The sequence below is a fragment of the Embiotoca jacksoni genome, unplaced genomic scaffold, assembly GCF_022577435.1.
Source record: "Embiotoca jacksoni isolate LCO1_2020_lvr unplaced genomic scaffold, fEmbJac1.0.p SCAF_1, whole genome shotgun sequence".
NCBI classification, from domain to species: Eukaryota; Metazoa; Chordata; class Actinopteri; family Embiotocidae; genus Embiotoca; species Embiotoca jacksoni.
Genome location: NW_027185229.1, coordinates 25,972,286 through 25,995,620, shown reverse-complemented (window position 1 = coordinate 25,995,620; position 23,335 = coordinate 25,972,286). Strand labels below are relative to the sequence as shown.

Sequence of the window (23,335 nt, the reverse complement as noted above, 5' to 3'; positions counted from 1 at the left end):
ACGTGACAGGTTTGAGGCTCGGTCAGGCCCCTCTAGGGGGCGCTGGTCTTCACCTCATCATCATCAACAACAACAACAACAACAGGGAAACCTTATTAGTGTGTCTGTGAGGACGTTTTAAATAAACCGTTGTCCCACTTGTGAGTCTTAACTGCTCCGTAATCTCGGAATATTATGAGGAACATTAATTAACGGGATTATTTATATCTCTGAATGATTATAATTAGGTCTCTTTGCAGGAGGGTCTTTTACGTTGCGGATGTCCTGACCACGTTTTTTTTTTTTTTTTATGATCTAATATTTATTGTGTTGTTACAGCTAAAAAAAACAACAAAAAAACATGTACACAGCCGGTATTATGACCTCATCCGTAGTCTGGGTGGGATTTAGACGGGCTCGGTTGGTCAGCGGATGTGGTTCATCTTCAAAATGTCACAGAAAATAGATGCTGAACGAGAGTTTATTGAAACTGGAATCCGCATCGTTAGTTGAAGATGCCGTCTACAAGTTGGTTCACTTGTTCACACGGCTGTTCAATCAGAGCTTTAATCCAGTGGGTTTTTTTGGTTGTTTTTTTTTTTATGACAGGAGTCATTGCAGGAGTCAACATCTGGCTTGATAAACGCCTGGATTTTACCCGGCACATCAAACACATCAAACATTTTCTGATCGCAGCTCCTCCTATTTAAGGATTTGCTGTTTTTCTTTTTAACCGAATATCTTTTGGGGTTTTGGACCGTTGTTCAGACAAAATGAGACGGGATGTCACCTTTGATCCCGTGATGGACATTTTTAGACCAAAAGATTAACTGGAAAATAATGATCAAATTAATCAATGATTTAAAAAAATAATAATAGTAATAAATGCTTTGAGGTTTTTTGTGAAGCTGTAATTATATGTTGAGACGATTCCACTGAGACGATATTGTGGTGTCGGTGTCTTGTCTTTTTTCCCAGGAATCATCCGGCCCCACTGTGGATCTTTAGCCCCGCAGGCAGGACAGTGGCAGAGGCAGAGGCGTTGGGGACCAGACCAGCAGGCAGCAGGGCTCCATGAGCGCGACGGGGGCAGCAGCAAGGGGGGGGCCTGCGCTCTCGCCGAGGCCTCAGCCGGGACAAGGACCCGGGGCAGGCCATGGGCATGGAGGCGGCCTGCTGGCTGGCCCCCGGAGTGCTGCGCAGGCTGATCGAGCTGCCCTCCCCCCCGCTGTCTCGACACCAGCTCAAGAGACTGGAGGAGCACAGGTAACGCGAACATCCCGCCTGTATAGGTGGAAATCTGGGAAAGCGTCGCCGTGTGTTGGTCGCCGCGGATCGATGTTGTAAATTTCTCTGTAATTCTGTGGTTTATATTTATGGAGCAGTACGGTGATGCTCGGCGGTCTGCTGCGGACGGGCTCGGTGTTCGTGGCGAGTAGACGGAGCAACATGTGGCTCTCTGACACCGTCGTGCTTCAGAGTATTTATATCACACCTGAAAGATTTGAAAGAAAAAAAAACTTCAATATCTTGCGCCTGTTTTTCTGACCGGTGCCGCGGTTTGAATTTGTGATCGTTTCCTATCGGCTAAACTTCAGCTCGGCCGTCGTGTTTTTCACAGCTTGAAATGAGGGCGTGTCGCACCGAGTGTTTTCACAATCGTGACTCGTTTCGACTTGAATAGAAACAAGTAGAATATTGCAGCTTGTTTAGTTGTTCAAGAATGAGTCAGAGAAACATCAACCAAAGAAATGTACCTGATTTTCTACTGAAAAACCGATGACTACATTAATGTCAATATGTCATTCAAAACGCCGTGCTACATGAAGTGATAACATCTGCACGGTTGTCCTATTATTGTAACAGATGTTGGTATTTCAGCTCTTGCATTGTTTTTTTCTACTGACGACGCTTTATGTTCCTGTGAAAGGTTTTCACGGTGATTAGTTTGATGATTTGATGACGCTGTGATTCCCTGTCTGCCAGCTGTTAGTCAGTTACTCTCCACAACTGCCAAAATACCTGTTAATGAATGATGAAAGGAGATAACCTAAATTTAATTAAGTGCAAAAAGACTTAACCGCAGTGTTTGCCGTTTTAGAATCCAATTTTTTTTTTAAATTTTTTTTAATAATTCTTCTTCTCTGACAGGTAGCAGCGAAGATTTATGCTGCGTTCATAAGCAAACTTACAGAATGAATATTTCACCCAGCCGTAGTCACGGTGACCTGGTTCATAAGCTCCTCGGTGCCTCACCTGGCTGTTGTCTGTCCCTGCAGGTACTGCAGTGCTGGACGCTCCCTGCTGGAGCCTCTCATGCAGCGTTACTGGGAGTGGCTGGTGGGCCGGGTCCCCGCCTGGATCGCCCCCAACCTCATCACCATCATAGGCCTGGCCACCAACGTCTTCACCACCCTCGTGCTCGTCTACTACTGCCCGACCGCGACCGAACAGGTCAGTCGTCACTCTTGAAAACGTCGTTGTGCCGGCCGGTCTCCGTGGTAACGGATAGTAAAATTCACGGTAACGCAAATATAGGATTGAGTTGTTGTTTTTGAGCCTGAAACCAGAACAGTTATTGAAACCTGAAACCTTCGGCAGATGTTTCGTACGTTCATATTTGAATGTGAAACTGCAGCAGGAAGTTTATAAAATAATGTCAAAGCACAAGAACTTATAATTTCATTTGTGAATGAAAACTTTATCATTGTTGAAGTGTGTTCAGAGTGGTGAGTTGTGTGTCCGTTATCAAGACAAAAAGTAAATATGGAGTGAGTGTTGAATTTCCATTTACACAATTTAAAACATCAGCAGTTCAGAAAACAGGGAGCCTTCTTACTAAAATCTTATTATCAAACAAGGGGAAAAGGAAATGCCTGCTTGGTTCAGTTTTCCCACTGTTTTACAGCCTAAACACATGTGGACAGTGTTGTTGTAATTACTCCCTCAGGCAGAAGAGGGAGACAAAAGCTCCACACTGCAGTTTTAATGAAAACGTCGGCCACCGCACAAGTGAACACACCTGTGTGTCATACAGGCTGTGAATACATGCAGCTGTGGATAAAACACACACGGGAAGAGATCCAAGTGAATCATGAATTTCTGTCTCCAGTCTGCGTGTTGTTCTTTTATTGACAGTAGATATTTCCTCGGTGGACTGTCCGCACTGCAGACATATCTGTTTACGCAGACAGCCGCTGGTCTCGTGGTACCCAGAGACGTACAATATATCCGCGGTCCACAAACCTCTGGCTGATGAGAGGAAAAACAAAATAGTTACACCTCTAATGATAATAATAATCAGCTGAACAGATTGGTGCATTTCTGTTATTAGAGGGTCCATTTTTTTTGCATGTTTTTGTGTGTTGAATCCGAGTCCTCCATATGATTGTGTGTGCGCTGCTGCAGGCTCCTCTCTGGGCGTACCTGTTGTGTGCGGTGGGTCTGTTCATCTACCAGTCACTGGACGCCATCGACGGGAAGCAGGCCAGACGCACCAACAGCAGCTCTCCGCTGGGCGAGCTGTTCGACCACGGCTGTGACTCGCTCTCCACCGGTCAGTCGGCTTCCTGTGTGACTCTTCCTCTGCCGTGAAACCTGAAGCCCCGTTAACACTGCGCTGTCGTTGTTGTTGTCGTCGTCTCCGCAGTGTTTGTGGTGCTGGGAACCAGTATAGCAGTGCAGCTCGGCACAAACCCGGACTGGATGTTCTTCTGCTGCTTCGCCGGGATGTTTATGTTCTACTGCGCCCACTGGCAAACATACGTGTCGGGAACGCTGCGCTTCGGCATGTGAGTCAACAACAACGGCTCGTTTTCTCCTGGTTTTTCTTGTCTTGTGGATCACGCACGTCATCTCACGATGTTATTGGCTGAATTTTACAGCACTGATTTCAAAGCGTGTTTGACTACAAAAGCCTTTTTTTTCACGTTTAAGAAAATGATCCAAATAGATGGATAGATACTTTATTAATCCCGCAAGGTGACATGTTTTTGCTACGGCAGCATATACAGAAACAGGACCAAGCAATAAACAGGACAGCGGGAGTAAAACATATTAAATATTAAAAAAAAAATAATTAAATGCACATTATATTCAACTTGTATACAAATTAAAAATAGAATAATATTAAATTAAACAAACAACAGTGCAACGGTGTTAATGATGTGTGATGGATTTGGCCAGAGGTGAGTTATTGTGAAGTCTGATTGCAGTGGGCAGGAATGAGCTCCTGTATCGGTCCTATAATAATAATAATCATAATACTTATGGAGACAAAAACCTGCAGAATAACTTTATAGCTAAATTAAACTAAAACACTCGACGTTTGAAGGACCAGTGTGTTTTCTTTGTTTTTCTAGTTTATATGATGAAGAGTTTTGTATTAGTGACAGTTCAGCCTTCAGCATTGTGTTATTACAGTAAAAGCACTTATTCAGCCTTTTCACAAAGACCCACTGAATGTGGGACACTAACAACACACTGCCTCAATATCTTTTCTGGATTATTTTCAAATGAGGATGACATTTACCTCAAAACTTTGTAGTGATTGACTGAAAAACTGACGAACCAGGAACAATATTCCCTTCTTGGTCTTCATGTGTTTGTTCTACTGAAAACCTGCCGATTCTGTATCAGAGAATTGAGTTGTTTTTTAAATTTTTTTATGGCGCATAAAAAGATTAGCAGCATGAAAACAATGACTAATGGAGTTAAGACGAAGACCCGCCAGATGGGTCCTCTTCACATCTGTTCACATCTGGCATTAACCGGCATCCGTGGTGAGTCTCGTCACAAGAGGACCGCTCAAAGTACAGATGTGAATGCACTAAAAATGCAAAGAAGCATCCAGTTCTTCTTCTTCTTCTTCTTCTTCTTCTTCTTCTTCTTCGTGAGAAGTGTTTTGCTGCGTCCCATAAACAAACTGAAATGATATATGTAATAAACAGCATATTTGTAGAGCAGTGAAATGAGGCCCGCACGTTAACAGGAGGCGTGAACAGAACTGTGAAGTCTGGGAAACGCGTCCGGTGGCCTCGAACTGGGTTTTAATCCCGTCGAATTCAGTCCGAAGCTTTTGAAGAAGTAATTAGAAAGAGAGGTTGAACTGTTTTTGCTCGAGTCCGGAGGACAAGCGGTCCCGTGTGCGGGAGAGCCGGAGTAAATGTGGATGTGTTCTGTGTGTAGATTTAACAGAGGTGCAGATCTGTCTAGCAGGATTACAGATGTTCACAGCTGCTGTACCTGTGCTGCTTTTCTTTTTTTTTATATATATATATATCTATCCTCACCATCCTAAAAGTCACTATTTAAACAAACCCAATCGCGGTTCAGTTGGATCCGGGCCGAGAACACCTCTTTCGGTCGGACAGAGTTTCTGTCCTTTGGCCTGGACCGTCGTTCGAGGCATCGTCCGCCTGCTGTTTTGGTTTGGGCCAAACTGAAAAGGTCTGAAAGTTTCAAACCAAACGTGGCGGATGTGAAAACCCCCTGAAGCTCACAAATTGCTGCACCGGATCCCGTTTGTGTACAATAACAACTTGTGGTTTAACACGGAGTGACGTACTTTTCTTGGTGACAAGCCAGCAAGCGCGGTGACTTCCTGGAGTCTGCTCTGGTTGCCTGGCAACTTCACTGTACTGACAAGACTTCCCAACCGTCGCTATGGCAGCAGATGAGCGACTCTAAAGCCCCGTGGTGATAAATGATGGTTGTTTTGTCAACAGAGGCAGTTAAATATATATATGTATAATTTTGTATTTTTTTTACTGCAGCCGTTTTCCCGTTAACCTCCAGATTAAAACGACGCATGTTGTGCAGAAGCAGCAGCTCCATGTCCGGCAGCGTGTTGCGGGGGAAGGCTGCAGGATGACTGCGTGCTGGTAGACATCACTAATCCTCCCTTGTAAACTCTCTGCTTTCTCCTCCCACTCAGCATTGATGTGACTGAGGTGCAAATCTTCATTATAATCATGTATTTGCTGGCCGCCGTGGGAGGATCTGCTTTTTGGCAGTCACTGGTAATTCATATCGCTCCTAATTCCTACAGATTGAGATCAATGAGAATGATGTCATAATTATGTAATACTGTTGACCTTGAGTCATTTTAATCTCATTATAATGCTATGCTAATGTGCTAACACTTGTGTTTTGACTGTTTTATAGTAATAAGAAATGCAACGACAACAAAAAAAAAGTCACTATGAGCGCTTTTAGGATCCTCTAACGTGACTTATGATGCTTTCATTGTGGATTTAGAGGTGAATGTACTCGGTGGAAAAGTAGATCAGGACTTGTTTTGCTGCGTCGGCGGCGTATTCTCGTCTTTTAAGTTCAGCGTGTTTTATCTCTCGGCCCTCAGATTCCGATCCTGAACATCCAGATGAAGATGCTTCCCGCCATCTGCACTTTTTTAGGAGCCATCTTCTCCTGCACCAACTACTTCAGAGTTATTTTTACAGGCGGCGTGGGCAAAAACGGATCCACAATAGCAGTAAGTCTGGAAACTTCACCGCTTCTCTTTGTCTGTCCCGAATGAATCGGATAGGAAACCATTCAGAGAGTTCGTGGAAAGTTGTTTTGTACCTTAAAAGCCCATAAAATCACAAATGTAATTGATGAAAAATGCTTCTCATCTCAAGGAAGACAACTTCCCGTTTGCTCCGAATGAATAATTACATATTAGCATCTACTTTTCAGAGATTTGGATTTCATTGTGTGAGAGGATCGTTTAAATAGATGCTGTTTATATTGCAGATCACGGTCAGACTGTTACTGCAGCTTCCCTGATACATTTTGACAGCAGGATTTTCATGCTAATATCACTAATATTCAAAATGAATATCAATACTGTGCTTCATTAATGCAGGATTCAGCCAAACATCTTTTTTTTTTTTTTTTAATCTTATCGTCACTTTTCAGTCTATCAAAGTGTGACATGCAGAAAAAAATGTGTCTTATACATGTTTACCTCCAATCAACAATTAAGGTCAATTTTCATTTATCTCAAATCACAGATTTGCCTTTAAAGAATCGTTAATTATTTATTTTTTTGCATGTAATTGCTAAATATTTGAATGTAACAATTCTTCAAAATGAAAAACTGTCAGGATTTTTTTTTTTTTTTTTTTTTGTCAACTAAAGTTTCAAACTCACATCCAAATAACTGATAAAACATTTGTCAGTAACAGTGAAGTCTTTTTTCCAACACAGGTTCTCACTTTATGACAGTATGTCCTGAGTATGCTCAAGGTTTTTTTTTTTTTTTTTATCTCATCAGTCTTATAATGCATGTAATTGATTTATAAGTGCCATCAAATGTTCTTTTCTTTTTTTTTTTAATTACTGAATCGTAGATTTCCCATCAGAATCAAAAGCTTGTTGTTCCTTCAGCATCAGTTTGTACCAGTTTTTCATGTGAGCAGCTCCACTGTGCGTTTCCGCTGACGTCCACTGTGTCTTTGTCGTCTCTGTCCTCAGGGAACCAGCGTCCTCTCTCCAGTCTTACACATTGGTTCAGTTATAATTTTGGCGATGATGATATACAAGAAGTCGGCTGTCCAGCTCTTCGAGAAACATCCGTGTCTTTATATCCTGGCGTTCGGCTTCGTCTCGGCCAAAATCACCAATAAATTAGTTGTAAGTCTCGCACACTTTTTGTTTTACTTTTGTTTGGCGTTTTAAAGTGTTCTTGCATTATTAAACAAGCGTTAAGGGTGAAGGACTTATGAATAATCGTTGTTCCAGAAAGCATGAGTTTTGCTGAAGTTGGCTGTCTGGTGGAGAAAGTGGAACATTAAATTAACAGTAATGGAGCTGTTTGTTTTCTCTAATTTCTCCTGTCGCCTTTTGAAAAAAAAAAAAAAAAGTCCATTAATTTTTAGAAGCAGCCGAACTATTAATTCTAAAGCATTTATTAACAAACCAAACTGTGATGGAGAAAATGATTACACCCTCCACAACTCAAAACTGGAACTTAACATCCCTTTAAACAACTTTTAAGATTCTGTGATTTCCACTTTAAGTTGATTTTTGTGCTTAAACCGTTTAATGCTGACTGTGTGTGTTTTTTTATGTCATGTCTGTCTGCAGGTAGCACATATGACAAAAAGTGAGATGCATCTCCACGATTTAGCCTTCCTGGGCCCAGGGCTACTGTTCCTGGATCAGTATTTCAATAGTTTTATTGACGAGTACCTGGTGCTCTGGATTGCACTGGTAAGTACAAATACGACGACGGCGGCGGCTCCGGATAAATGAACTCAAGACATTTCAACATGTGAAGTTTGCTGTAGTTTCACTTGTGTTTTTCTTCCTGTCGCGAATCAAAATGTCTCCCGATTAGTCCATAATGTTGAAGTGTTGGTCATATTTACTTAGTTACGGTTCTATTTATTCATAGTTTTTAAGTGACGGTTGATTGTCTGTGTTGTATGGAAGCCCATTATCACCATGGAAAAACAAAATGTAAATGTCATGAATGACAAACAAGAAAAATACTCAGAGATACAAAGTCAAGATGACAAGAAACTAAATCAAAATGTAGACCGTAAGTTATTACAATACTGAGCTACAGTCGGAATAATGGTATAAAGTCAAAAATATGATTTTATAAGTCTGAACTTTGGCGTACTAATTCAAAACGTGGGTACTTTTATGGTACCGACCAAATTGCTTCTGCAGTTTTTTGTTTTTTTCTAGTATCGCAAAATGCCTTCTTTGATACCAACGCTGCATCCACACCAACATGTTTTCATTTTAATACGCATAACTTTTTTTATGCAGGAGTAAATCTCACCATTGAGCTAATGGAGCGTTTTAAGCCTGCGTGAATAAAATCACTCCGTTTCAACTTTGTTTAATCTTCCTTGTGTTTAAGGTGTTCGAGGGAACATTGGTAAATTGTAGTATCTGGCGTTGAGTTGCACGTGAGGCGTTTAGGAGACGTCCGTTAATTGTAGTTGCAGAAAAACACCCCGGGTGACGCTCTCCCCCTCTAAACTGCATGAAAACATTTATAGCATCACGTTTGATGTAAAGCGGATTTTGTAAAAGTGGTCATTTTTGCACGATATCTCGCCCCGAGCAAAAGACATGAGGTGGAAATTCAGACCAGAATTATAACCATAAAGTTTCGACTCTGTCTCCCAGCCGGTGTTTTCACGAGTCTCCAGCTCTTCCTGGCATTAATGGGCTTCCACAGTGTGTCGAGCTGCTGTTTGTGACGGTGTTTCTCTCTCTCTCTCCTGCAGATCATTTCCTTCTTTGACTTGGTGCGTTACTGTGTCAGTGTTTGCAACCAGATTGCCTGCCATCTTCACATTTTTGTTTTCAAAATCAAGCCTTGTTCAGTCCTCAGCTCAGCTCCTCACTGAGGACACGCCGGCCATTACTGACTCTGTCCCTTCCCGTTAGTCGCGCTCATCTTCTCTTCCCTCTGTTTTCCACGTAGAGATGCAGGGGGAGGAGGAGGAGGAGGAGGAGGAGGAGGAAGGGGGAGGAGAGGGGGTTGGGGAGGGGGACGACGTGGTGTAAAAGTATGTGCTTCTGCCAACTGAATGTGAGGACAAATAATATATATTAAGATACTGGAATATTACTGTCATTGTTTCTTTCACCAGTGCAGAATTGAATTGTTGAAAAGTTTCATCTTCTGCTCCAGTAATAAGAAAAAAAAGAAAAAAAAATCTCCTTCTGACAAACTCACAGAGCAAATGTTTGAGGAGAGAACAGGTGCTACTCGGTAGGTCCGAGGGGAGAAACTTAAGTGTGTTTTAACTGTTCATGAGCGGAAAAAAAAAAAAAAAAGAAGAAGAAGAAAAAGAAAAAAAAAGAATCAAACTCTTTGCTTTTCATGATTATAATTTTTGTAATATTTGCATAACTTTACCTTTTGCTATTGTAAATACCAAACTGTTACAGTGTCTGTGCTTCTCTTTTAAGTTAAAAAGAAAATCCTAAACCTTCATGTATACGATTTCATTTCGACTTCATCTCCTGCTCATCACACAGAACTGTGCAGCTGTTTCACATCAGCAAAATGTGTTTTTGTTTGGGGGGGGGGGGGGAGGAAACACAAAGTCCACTGTTACTTTTTTTTTTTTTTTTTTTTTAATTTTTATTTAACATATCTGAACATCTGTATGGTACAAATATTTCACTGCCGGCGTTTTCCTCAGTTAAATTTGCACACTGGATTATGTGTTTTATTTATTGTCGTGACATTTTATTCGCAAATGTACTCATGATGATGTTGATACGTTACACTGTAAATAGAAAAAGATGCGTGGAACTGAAGATGGAAGAAGCTGAGAGACACGTTTTTGATTTTCCCGCCGTGTGACAGAAATACAAAGTCCACTTTATGTGTAATCGTAGCTTCGCAGATGTGGATGAACAAGCTACTCGATGGACGTTCGATTTCAACATTGAGCTCTCAGGTTTTCTCACATGTTGCAGTCGACAGGAACAAAACAAAAACAAAACAAAAATCAAGATGCTTAAAATACGTTGAGGTGCAGGTCACTCCGTCACTCCTCGTCCACTGAACTCCACTCGGGTGGTTTTACTGTTTTAATGCTTTTTTATTTTTTGTCGACAAATCCCACAAAACGACCAAAACCGATGTGCTGCAGTCAGCGGTCTGTTTGCTCCTGCTGGAGATACAAATCTGTAAAAACCCACTCACAAAATATTGTTTTTATTTCTCAGTAAATTGCCTGTTCGTGCAGTTTGTTCACGGCGCGACGGTAGTTTAAAGATGCGTTTGAATTCCACAGAGGAGTCAGACATCAGGCTTTCACACACGCGTTATACACGTTCTCACTCCATTACGCTATATTTTTTTTTTTTCTTCATGGGATTTGTTGACAAAAAGAGAGCTATTGAATATCACCAGACTTTAAAATAAAAAAAAAATAATAAAAAGTTTATAAATGTCGTCGTCCCCTCCCCACACAAAAAAAAAAGAAAAACACCTGCTGCAGCAAAAAAAACAAAACAACAACAGGCGCAGGTGTGAACGGATGCGCAGGAGATGAGGTCCCATGATGACGTCACGGGTTTTGTTTTTTTTTGTTTTGTTTTTTTTTGGAAGGTGTTGACTGACGAGCATCAGATCGAACTGAATAAAAACAAAAAAAAAAACGTTTATTTGAAACGTGGCTGCCGCATCGCTCTGACATCGTCTGGTACTTTTACAGCACCTCGGCGCGAGGGCGCTTCAAACTGTCGCTGCTTCTGGAGACGTTTCCACGTGGAGCACATGTTTGTTTTTTTGTTTTTTGTTTTTTGTTTCGATGCTTTTGCATTTTGTGCCTGTTTATATTCGTGTGGAGGAGCTCCCCATCTGCAGAAAACTGTTTGTTTAAAATGACCCACGATGCCAAGTTGTTGACTGAAGCGAGAGTCATTCATGTCAAAAAAATATCTTGTGAACAGTGTCGTCGTCTTAACTGGATGAGTTCAGGTTCAGGATGGTGTTGTCGTAATCCACAGTTATCTGAACAGAACAAGACTGTTGGCTATTGATTCATACAAACAAAAGCCTTGCACACACACACACACACACACACACACACACACACACACACACACACACACACACACACACACACACACACACACACGCATATACATGCCAGCGTTTAAGGGCCACTTCAGCCAAACCACAAAAACTTTGTCCTCCGACGTGTTGAGATGGAATATTATGGCGTAATATATTAAATTGTAAGTCATGAAATTAAAGTCATAATTTTGAGTAAAAAAAAAGTTTGTCATGAAAATTTAAGTTTAAAGGAACACAGGTCGCACATCATTTAAGGTTTTTATTTTTTTTTTTTTTAATTCGACGAGTTCATTGGGTGTAAATGGAGGCGTACGTTTAAAAAGTCCCAGAATGTCACGTTAGGATTTTTATTCTCTACAATTTGATGTCTGTCGAGAGGGTTTTTTTTTTTTTGGAGAAAATGGGGAAACGAACCGAACCTGCTGACCGGTTTGAAACCCACAACTTCTCGTGGAGAGTCCGCGAGACGCAGCGTCGTGCGCGTAAAGCTGCTGACGTCAGGTCGGCTCGCCTTATTATTACCTCAGTTTTTCTTCTGTTGGCCAGACCGCCAAAGCTCAGGTATTTCACCGGTGTGCACGACAAGCGTGTTCTTCTTAAGACGACTGTGCTTTGGAAAAAACAAGATCACCTGACAATCTCTCTCTCTTTCTCTCTCTCTCTCTCTCCTTCAAAACTACCAATGCAAATAAATTTCATTCTCCCACATGGAACCGGGTTTCTACTCGTGTTTTACTGGAAGCGTCACGCTGATGGATTCACCGGGAAACACTGATGCTTCCTCTGAAAACATTCAGCAGGGAGCTCCTCCAGTTGGAAAGGATCTTTTTTTTAAATTTTTTTGTCTTGTTGAGAACGAGATGAGACTTAAAGGAGTAGTTTTTTTGTTTTTTTTTTAAAGAAAAAATTCAATATTTTAAAAGTGAAGTTAAAAAAAACACGTTCAAAACAACCAAAATGTTCAATCAGATCGAGTCCGATCCAGTTCGTCCAAAAATAGTCACTTCTGGCTCCGAACCAGCAAGATGATGATGAACATGAGTTTGAGTGCTTTACTGCAGAGTTGCACGTGTGGAGGTTAGAAATACTGTTTGATCAATACACTGAGATATCCATTAAATGAGTTACCCTAGCAACAGGCTCTGGTGTGCGACCCCTGCAGCATCCAGGGTCATTTTTTTTTTTTTTTTTTTGGCAAAACATCCACATTATTGTAAATGTTATCATTGTTATTTGGGTAATCGACCCATAATTAATTTAAATAGTGTCTCGTCATCCCCTCATACGATCTTGCTCAGGACTGCAGTTTCCACTGAGGCCACAGCGCGGCGCTGCTCCTGCAGACTCACACCTGCGAGGCAAAACTCAGGGCAGAAAAAAATATGTTTAACAGGCGCATGCGCAGCCAATCCCCGAGGGACGCTCACGGACGTCAGCGGAAGTTTGTAAGTTTTTTTTTTTTTTTTTATGTAATTACGGCCGTACACGGAGGAATATCGACGGTTACCGGAGGTCTGAACACCGGAGTCCGGTTTTAAAATAAGCGGCCCGAGTTGTTTTTGTTTTCGCAGGAAGATTCAGCTCCAATAACGTGAGTGTCATTATGTTGCGTTATTAAATGTCCACGTGACCTGTTCTCCACTTTATCCGTTTCCTCTTTTTTTTATTTTTATTTATAGATTTCTAGTCCGCCAGATTAAACTAACATTTCTCCTCAGTGTCGGTCGGTGAAGGTTATTGAATGAAGCTGAGGTTAGAGAGCCAACTACCGGCTGTAATGTCAAACGTGTTTATCGACTATTTATCAATCAGTTACCTTCACGTTGCTCGTTATATAAATGATAAATGTATATGTAATGTGAGCCGTTACGCGTGTTTTGGTTTTATATTTTCTCCAGGAATTAAAAAAAATTATGTTATGCGAGGTTTGTAGCACACTTTGTGACCATTGTGTTAAATTCGGCGTTTTTACAATGGGGTTTGGTGCGTGAGAGTCTCCGGTCCCTTATCGGATTAAAAGATAATTTTACACACTCATCTGACTTTCTTTGTTTCACTTCCTCAGTGAGAACAAAGGGATTTCCCTCAACTGATCTTTACCCTGTATCTTAAAAAAAAAGAAAGAAAGAAGCAGCAGCTCACATCTCAAAACACATCTCAAAATAACCAAATGGTTTTTTTTTTCTTCTTCCTTTTCTCAGTAACAAGAAGTTGTTGTTAAACTGCTGGTTTGTTCGAGATCAAACGGCCTCCATGTAAACTATAAGTAGGAAAGAGTTTGTTCTTTCACTCTCATATTTATACAATTTCTAAATCACTTGTCAATTATCAGAAAATAGAGAAACATGGTCACATGAGGCGTCCAAAAATTCATATTCTACTATCTCATCGAGTTTCTACTGTATTTCCACTACAGATTTTTTTTTTTTATCGTGATCACATGCTGTATTTTGATTGCTGTGACCAAATTTGATTTCTCCACAGTAACAGGATAGTTTCAAATATGTGATAGCAAAAACTAGTGTCCACTAGTAGCTAATAACCCGAAGATTATTTATATGATTAATAACTTATTTATAATATGTAAGACAAGCAGCGAGGAATGTCCGTCAAACTTTTTCAAGTCCAAGAAAACATCTTCAAATGTCTTGTCCTGTCTGAAAAACTGTCCAAAACCCAAAGATGAACAGCTTCATCTGCAGTTCTTGAATTATGAGCCTCGGATGATTAATCGATCAGTGTGATTGTGTTTGTGAGTGGTTTTTGTTGTTGTTGTTGTTGTTGTTGACTGCAGAACTCTGAATGTTTTCACCTGCCGAAACAGAACGTAAACCTGAATGTTGACTGCAGAAATGAATGGCACGCGCTCGAGTATGACGGTTGTTTTGTTTTGTACAGGAAGGAGTGAACCAGCAACACACACACACACACACACACACACACACACACACACACACACACACACGGAGGAGACCATGTGGTGGTTCCAGCAGGGTATGTGCTTCCTGCCCGCCGCTCTGGTCGTCTGGACGGTGGCGTCCTTCGTCTTCGCCTACATCACGGCGGTGGTGCTGAAACACGTGGACCCTCTGCTGCCTTACATCAGGTCTGAGCCTCCACACACACACACACACACACACACACACACACACACACACAAGGCCACACGTAGACTGTATTCCAACTGCATAATAGTATAAACTTCGACTTTTATCATTAATTAAAACTTTTTTTTTTCTCCTTTCAAGCCAAATTTCTCTTCATTGAGTTTTTTGTTTTTGTGTTGCAGTGACACGGGAACGATGCCACCGGAGAGATGTGTGTTTGGCATCATGCTGGATGTGTCAGCCTTTTTGGGTAACACACACACACACACACACACACACACACACACACACACACACACACACACACACTCTCTATATTAAATTATATTCTGTAAAACAGTCTCGTTCAGTGTTGATTTCCAATCCCAGACGAAACGTAATTTTCACACTAATTTCATTCACTAATCCAAAATCGGACGAAATGATTACATTTTACTCCTCGATATTTTGTGATTTTTTTTTTTAACGACGCATTTTCAAAAGCCAGCACACAGTTTTACCTTTTTCCACATGAAGCAGCACGATCACAGCAAGTCCACGACTGCAACAGCTGAAAAGCGAAACCGGTAGATTAGTAGCTTTTGTCGGTTAACAGAAAATGAATCCTAAAAAGTTTTTGATTAACTGCGTCCAGGTTTCTTCAATTTTAAGGAGTCGCAACACGCATGTAACGTAGACACGCACACAGGCGCACACGCACATCTACGTATACCCGCGCGAGCGATACGAACGGCGCTCCGGCTTGCGCGGGTCAATATTACAATATATGTACAATAACTCACCTCTGACAAAATCCATCACAGTACAATAACACTGTTGAATGTGTTTCTTGGTTTGTTTGTATATTATATATATAGATATATACTGTACTGTATATACTGTGCATTTTATATTTATATTTTTTACTGCTATTTTATTGCTTTTCTACTATTATATTATTCTATTCTATTATTTTATTCTATTGTTTCTATTATTGTCTTATTGCTTCTGTATGTATGCTGCTGTAGCGAAAAAAAATGTCCCCTCGGGGATTAATAAAGTAACTACCTACCTACCTATTAGAGAGGTGAGGTTTTATTTTACGCGCATCGTTTTATTGGTTTTCCGAAAAGCTGTTAAATATTCTGCATCGACCGAGTGTGTGAGCGAGAGCGTCTGTAAGCTGAAGGGGCTCTCGCGTGCGCAGGCGTCGCCACGGTGTACGTGCGCTACAAGCAGGTGGAGGCGCTGACGGCCTACGACGAGGCCCGACTCCACAGGCTGAACTGCGTGGGGCTGGCGCTCGGCTGCGTCAGCTCCTTCGGGATGTGCGTGGTGGCCAACTTCCAGGTGAGCGCTGCGGGCCTGGGGAACGCTGCACGGCGTCTGAAGCGGTGAACGCGTCGGCAGTAAATGTGTGTGTGTGTGTGTGTGTGTGTGTGTGTGTGTGTGTGTGTGTGTGTGTGCGCGTTCGCGCCAGAGCAGAAGACCACGCTGTTCTCCATGCACCTGGTCGGGGCGGTGCTCACCTTCGGGGTCGGCGCCCTCTACATCGTAGTTCAGACGCTGCTGTCGCTCCGCATGCAGCCGCACGTCCACGGCAGGACCATCTTCCTGGTCCGCCTCGGCCTCGGGGTCTGGACCCTGAGCAGCGTCGTCAGCAGTATCCTTAAACCCGCCGAGGAGTCCCGAGTCCGAGCTGTAGTTTTAAAAAAAAAAAATATATATATATATATATATAAAAAAAAAAATGGCTTCGGTGCCTCTGGAGGATGAGAGCCTTAACCTGCTGTCAGTGTTCGTGTCGTCGGTCATCATGTACAGCAGCCTGCCGGGAGTGGACGTAGCTCAGAAACTCCACTGGACTCCCGGAGAGACGGTCGGTACACTTTGAGGAACTTAAACTCGACTTTTCAAACTTTTTAAGGAACTGCGTTTACTTTTGTTTCCAACTGGCACTTTTCTTTTATTCGTCTATTTATTTATCAACGGGTTGATTTTATTTATACTTCTGTCCTTCGCCCTGTTTTTCACCTCCACGGACTTATTCGCCGATTTATTCCGTCGTCCTGTCTTTTAAAACCTAAATGTATATACGGGAGCTATCACTAAATTTCCTCCCGACGGGGTGAAGGAAGTGCGTGTCCGTCTCCACCGCCGAGAGTAATTCCGGTGCTGATAATGACGCCGAAATGAAATTAAAATGGTCTTTACTGTTTCCGTCGCTGCCACATTCAAGTTTGTTTTCTTGTTCCTTCAGGGTTACACGGCTCACATTGTCAGCACCGTGTCCGAATGGTCTCTGGCCTTCTCCTTCATCAGCTTCTTCCTCACCTACATCCGAGATTTTCAGGTACTTTGTCTCATCTTTTCACCCACGCAGCTGCTGCTGAAGCTCTGCTTCGTTCACTTCAGTTTGACAGGTTTTTATTAGGTTGTACTTTATCTTTTAAATAAATTAATTCGTCATTTTTCTTGTTTAAAGAACACTTGATATCCTTTAATGACAAGATTAGACATGTAAAATAATATCAGGGTGTTACAAGGTTTTTTTTTTGCCTAATCCCTGACGACATGACAAAACAATGAAAAATATCCATCCATCCATCCATCCATCCATCCATCCATCCATCCATCCATCCACCCACCTACCCATCCATCCATCCATCATCCACCCACCCATCCACCCACCCATCCATCCATCCATCCATCCATCCATCCATCCACCCACCTACCCATCCACCCATCCATCCACCCACTTATCCATCCATCCACCCACCCATCCATCCATCCATCCACCCACCTACCCATCCATCCATCCATCATCCACCCACCCACCCATCCACCCACCCATCCATCCATCCATCCATCCATCCATCCATCCACCCACCTACCCATCCACCCATCCATCCACCCACTTATCCATCCATCCACCCACCCATCCATCATCCATCCACCCATCCACCCACCCATCCATCCATCCATCCATCCATCCATCCATCCATCCATCCATCCATCCACCCACCTACCCATCCACCCATCCATCCACCCACTTATCCATCCATCCACCCACCCATCCATCCATCCATCCACCCACCTACCCATCCACCCATCCATCCATCCATCCATCCATCCACCCACCTACCCATCCACCCATCCATCCATCCATCCACCCATCCATCCATCCACCCATCCGTCCACCCATCCATCCGTCCACCCACCCGTCCATCCACCCATCCACCCGTCCATCCATCCGTCCATCCAAACAAACCCTCCTCTCAGCACCTCGATTGATCACTATTGATCAATTTAACCCTTGTTGGGGTTACATGCGGGCACAGAGACTTCCTGGAGCCCTCTTAAAACTAAAAGTTATTATTTGTACAATTTTTGTATTTATACAGAAAAATAAATAAATGAAATACAACATGAGCTTTCGACATGTTGTTCAGTATATTTGTAAACTTTGGATTTGCTTCATATTAGGATGCAGACACGAAAGGGTATCTACGAACCAAAATGTCAAACTATTCCTTTAAGGTCCGGAATTAAAACGTAAACATTGTCTTTATCGTTTTTGTCTTTTCTTTTTTATGAAGAAAATTAATCTGAAAGCGGAGGTAACTCTGCACAGCAGCCACCTGTACGACTGGACGCACGGAGGCATCGCAGCGTTGCATCCGAACAAGCGTGAAGCTTCTGAATCTTCTCCCCTGCTGGCGGGAGCCACATGACCAACGGCAGAGCCTCCGACAAGCACGGCTTTTAAACTTTTTCACTTTTTCTAATCACATTTAAAAGCTTTTTACATCGTTTCTGAAAACCGGTGTTGCTGTTCAAGGGTCGGTGCACCCAAAACAAGATCCTCTCACTCTCAGGGTGCCGTACGCCAGATGTATGTCAGATATTCATGGTTGAGAGGTTTTTATGTCTCCACCCCCAATAATCTGAAAGTGAAGGAGGTTTAGTTTGAGCTTCTCGCAGCACTGAAAAATATAATAATAATAAATACAAAAAAATAGTGAAGAAATAATATGAGGAGAGATGTTTATTATTTGGGTGAACTGACCCTGTAAATCCAAATATGATGCTTTTCCCTGAAACATCACTGCACTTTATATCATTAGATTTTAAAAAGTGTTTTTCCAGTCATTTGGGGGGAAAGAAAACTGTTATTTAAACCTGAGCCATCTGATGGATAAACTACTACTGACTAACAAAGTTTCCAGCCTGTCACATGTTCAACGTGATTTTTATAACATCGGTTATATATACTTTATGTTTATTTTTATGTGGAGTGTTTTAATTTTATTTTTTTATTGTGTTTTTTCAGATGTTGGATTGGTTTAACAACAACAGTAAAATGTGAGATTATGTTAACAGGAGCTAACCTGTTATGTGCCACGGGAATAATTTTATATTTTGACATGTGACTTTTAATTAGAATTAGTTCATGAAAGTTATTTTTAAGTATTAAAAATGCATTACATTTGTACATAAACATAACCAAACCCAAACTTAATTTGGCAATAATAATACAAATTCCTGACTCTGTTGCTAACAGTGATTTTATAGCTGAATTTTGTTTTAAAATGAAGTTTCACAGTTAATTATCCCACTTTGTTTTCTGTTTTAAAATGAATAGTTTCCCATTTCATTGATCACTTTTAAGGTGTCCTGCGTCGGTTTCTTTTAGACAATAAAAATGTGTTTACACGGTTTATAATCTACACCCACTTTGTGTACCCATTAAGAATTTTTCTCCTCATAAAAAATTGCGTGGTTGCGTTTTTTAATGAACACATTTTGTATTATTTGCCTTTCGTGTGTACTAGTGCAGTCGTGTGTGTCGGCTCGTAAAACTGACAAATGTTGAAGGCTTTCAGCTGAACTGTGTGATGGGTGTATAAACTGTACAACTTAAATGTGAATATACACTGCTCAAAAAAATAAAGGGAACACTTAAACAACACATCCTAGATCTCAATGAATGAAATATTCCAGTTGAAAATCTTTATTCGTGACATAGTGGAATGTGTTGAGAACAAAATAACATAAGAATGATCAATGGGAATCAAAATCCATTATCCATGGAGGTCTGGATTCAGAATCATACTCGAAATAAAAGTGGAAAAATCAGATCACAGGCTGATCCAACTTCTGTGGAAATTCCTGAAGACAAGTCCAAATGAGTCTCAGTAGTGTGCGTGTCCTCCACGTGTCTGTATCACTCCCTACAACGCCTGGACATGATCCTGATGAGACCACGGATGTTCTCCTGAGGGATCTCCTCCCAGACCTGGATCAAAGCATCAGGCCACTCCTGGACAGTCTGCGGTTTTTAGTTTTACTTTGCTGTATCGGTACTTCCAGTAAATATATATATATAGATATATATATATAGATATATATATCTATATATATATATCTATATATAAAATTCAGAAAAGGAAATAACTTTATTATTATGATTTGAATAACTTTTGCTTTGTTTGGAATGTTTTCTTGTGAGGGGAGGGGCGGAGCCTAAACACTCCGTCACATGACATTGGACACGCCCACCATTACCCAATTGTGATGTCACAGAATGCTTTAAGCCCACTTTTCATTGAGAGCAGGGAGAAGCAGAGGAACCGTAGACTTTCCTCATTTCAAACATCTTCTTCGACACACTTCAGCTCTCACTGCATTTGTTCATTTCCCGTTGAGCTGGTTATTGATACAGAAGCAGCGATGGAAGAAGAACTGCCCAAGGACGAGGACGCGGCCGCCAGCGAAGCCGCCAACGCCACAGCGATAGAACAAATGTTCAACGCTGAAGACACGTTGAAAATTGTGGCGTTATTCCACGAAGCCGATGCCGATGGAAGCGGCGGCCTGGACATCGACGAATTTTGTGAGGCGATGGTTAAATTATACAGCAGCGTGTCATTCGACCACCTTCTCGCCCTCCACATGATGATTGACACAAACTGCGACGGAGCTGTGGACTTGGGGGAGCTTTTACATTTTGTGTGGCAGAAAGAAAAGGCGTCCGAGAAATTGGACTTCAACAACATACTTTTTCCCAAACCTGTGACCATCGTGCCGCTCAATGACTACAGAAAGATTGTTGGTTTTCTGTGCCCTGCCGCCATGGATGAAGGGAATTTCAACAAAAATTTACCAGGTAAAGTCAGCCCTTACCGAAAACGCCAATACGTCACCATCACCGCAGACGGCATACTTAAATACTGGTCCAATGACTTTAGGTCTTCGCACCCAATTGACTTGCGTGAGGACGAACGAAGGCTGCCCTACACGCACAGAAGGAAAATGGAGGTGAGCGACGTCCTGTACATCAAACAAGTGAAAGAGCTGGTTGTCTCTTCTTCTGACAGGGAAATGTATTTCTACCACTTCGGCACCTTAGTCGATGTCTTTAGAATCAAGTACTCTCTCACGGAAAAAGACCACAAAGTGACTGCGTTGTCTTACTGGTGCAAAAATAAGAAATCCATCTTCGCCTTCTGCGACTCAAAAGGATTCCTGTCCGTGTTTATCTCCCACGACGTCGAGTCGAACGGCCTCTTCGACAAAGGAGCGTTTTACAAGGACCCTCGGAGGGATCACGCGACTGCTTACGTTTCGCACCTGCTGACGAACCCCTCCAAAGACTTTTACAGCCTTCGGCTTTCCATCTTCGACGAGGCGTGCGGTCACATTCAAAGCTTTCCGGGCCTCGGGTCGTTTGGCATCTGCTCCAAGTCGTCCAAAGAGATGACCATTGTCACGCTCATCTTTCCCGACAAATTGTCCCCACCCCAAGTCAGCCAGACAGATTACACGAGCGAGGTCAACAAAGAGTTTTTCACCTGCGTGGACTACTCCAACCACTCGGAGAACATTGTCACCGGCGGTACAGACGGAGTATTACGCACGTGGAAGCCCGGGATCAAACTTTACAATAACTTGGAAGGACACGAAAACGCCATCACCCGCATCGTATACAACCCCAAAGACCAGGTCTTGATCACTTTTTCTGCCGACAGCAACCTACGCGTTTGGTCCGACCACATGTGGTACTGCTTGCAGAGTTTCGACATCAAAGGCATGAACAATTCGCCGATCACCAGCATGTTTTACGACTTCTACAACAACGAGCTGTTCCTGGCCAACACGGACATAGCGAGGTCCCTCGGAAGAGGAACAGACGTTCTGAAAAGTCAGCTGACCTCCCACGACAAGCCCATTTGCTGCATGCTCTATCACCGGATTTTCAAGCAGGTGGTCACGGTTTGCCTGGACGGCCTGGTGGTGGTGTGGGAAACGGAGACCGGGCGAATCACCATCCAGTTCACGCTCCCGACCGCGGGACTCACCACCATGGCGTTTGACGAACCGCAACGCAAGTTGATAACGGTTTCCCAGGACGGGAAAGTGAGGCTGTGGAACTTCAACAACGCGCTGCAGCTCGACGTCCTCTCCGTCACCGTGCCGAGCAAGGTGACGGGTGTCATCTGCAGGGGCGAGCGCTTGTACGTTTCGGCGCAGAATTCGGAGAAGATTTTCGACCTGGACTTGGAAGGAAACAACAACCAGTGTTTGACGCACCACTTACTGTGCAACGTCGTCTCCATGGATTTGCACGAGCCCACGCTCATGACGGTGTCCTGCGACAGAAATGTCGTGGTCTGGAACTTAAAAAACAGAGACGTTCTCTATTGCATCAGAATGAACGAGAACCCCAGGGCGATGTTGGCAGGAAAGAACGATCAAGGGCACGTGGTTCGCGTGGCCCCTAAAACCGGCGACAGGAGATTGAAGTCTTCAGACGTGACGGAAGAGATCAGCGTGGATGTCGACCTTCACATCCTATGCCTGAAGTCCCGGGAGAATGACATCGACACGGCCACGATGCTTTCCACCATGGACGGCCACGTCTACGCCTGGTCCATGAAAATCAAGGGAGGGCTCATAGGAAAGTTTAAAGCCGTGAAGGACGACGGCGCGACGATTACCTCCATGACAACTGACCCGGGTGACTACACGCTGCTGACCGGGCACAGCACCGGGCACGTTTCTATGTGGGACATTCAGAGTTATGGCTTCAAAACGGAGGCGGACACCGGTCCGTTTGAAAATGTTCAAGGGAGGCAAGTGTCACTGCTTCCACCTCCACTGTTGCGCTCCTGGCAAGCTCACAGATCGAAGGTGGTCAGCATCGTATGGGCCTCCTATTTTAAAATCGTCATTACCGCAACGTTGAATTACAACATTAAGGTGTGGACAAAGACAGGCGGCTACATGGGCATCTTGAGGCGAGACCAATGGGACGCCGAACAGATAAAAGCTCAAGAGGAGGTTACGGAGACGCAGGACGACAGACCCCTCACGCCCGAGAAGGAAACCGTACGGTTGGAAGAGCCGGCAATTACCGAGCCGACATCAGATCTCCATGACCAAAAGAAAGGGAGAAATCGCATAGCCGCGGAAATACAGACGGACATGCAGCGTTATAACGCATTCACGCAAAAGAACGAGACGGAAATCAAAAGACTAGACGAAATACTGAAAGAGAGAGACGAAATTAGTAAAAGGTATAAAAAGGAAGCAGCTGGACTGGATGCGTTCGATGACTGAAGATACGAGTTCACACCAGCTGACAGCACGAGGTCCGACACTGAAACCGCCACCGCTCACCGAAGGCCCCGCTAACTACGAA

General features: G+C 42.9%; 3 protein-coding genes across 3 annotated transcripts in view; all 3 read left to right on the top strand.

The window, feature by feature from the left end:
* Positions 1-11,609, top strand: part of cept1b (choline/ethanolamine phosphotransferase 1b) — a 12,425-nt gene extending 816 nt beyond the window's left edge. The window contains exons 2-10 of the mRNA XM_069150215.1: positions 958-1,245; positions 2,259-2,433; positions 3,388-3,535; positions 3,629-3,770; positions 5,915-5,999; positions 6,341-6,472; positions 7,459-7,617; positions 8,071-8,196; positions 9,231-11,609. Of these exons, the coding sequence (XP_069006316.1) occupies positions 1,136-1,245; positions 2,259-2,433; positions 3,388-3,535; positions 3,629-3,770; positions 5,915-5,999; positions 6,341-6,472; positions 7,459-7,617; positions 8,071-8,196; positions 9,231-9,353 (1,200 nt within the window). The 5' untranslated portion in view covers positions 958-1,135 and the 3' untranslated portion in view covers positions 9,354-11,609. The remainder of the gene's footprint in view (positions 1-957; positions 1,246-2,258; positions 2,434-3,387; positions 3,536-3,628; positions 3,771-5,914; positions 6,000-6,340; positions 6,473-7,458; positions 7,618-8,070; positions 8,197-9,230) is intronic.
* Positions 11,610-12,956: 1,347 nt separating this feature from the next.
* On the top strand, positions 12,957-19,603 carry dram2b (DNA-damage regulated autophagy modulator 2b). The gene is made up of 8 exons (XM_069150201.1): positions 12,957-13,136; positions 14,444-14,651; positions 14,835-14,902; positions 15,839-15,981; positions 16,117-16,294; positions 16,428-16,510; positions 16,892-16,984; positions 18,231-19,603. Exons 2-8 carry the CDS (start codon positions 14,521-14,523, stop codon positions 18,363-18,365), a joined length of 831 nt encoding a protein of 276 aa, XP_069006302.1. The 5' UTR covers positions 12,957-13,136; positions 14,444-14,520; the 3' UTR covers positions 18,366-19,603.
* Positions 19,604-20,364: 761 nt separating this feature from the next.
* Positions 20,365-23,253, top strand: LOC138199043 (WD repeat-containing protein on Y chromosome-like). Its single transcript, XM_069150947.1, has one exon. It carries the CDS (start codon positions 20,365-20,367, stop codon positions 23,251-23,253), a length of 2,889 nt encoding a protein of 962 aa, XP_069007048.1.
* Positions 23,254-23,335: the final 82 nt, after the last annotated feature.

Bases quoted from the DNA above. Each gene is read 5' to 3' on its own strand.
- LOC138199043 (XM_069150947.1), top strand. From the start codon at position 20,365: ATGGAAGAAGAACTGCCCAAGGACGAGGACGCGGCCGCCAGCGAAGCC.
- dram2b (XM_069150201.1), top strand. From the start codon at position 14,521: ATGTGGTGGTTCCAGCAGGGTATGTGCTTCCTGCCCGCCGCTCTGGTC. The intron at 15,982-16,116 runs GTGAGCGCTGCG...GCGCCAGAGCAG, and splicing joins GCGTGGTGGCCAACTTCCAG to AAGACCACGCTGTTCTCCAT. The intron at 16,295-16,427 runs GTATCCTTAAAC...ACCTGCTGTCAG, and splicing joins CCTGAGCAGCGTCGTCAGCA to TGTTCGTGTCGTCGGTCATC.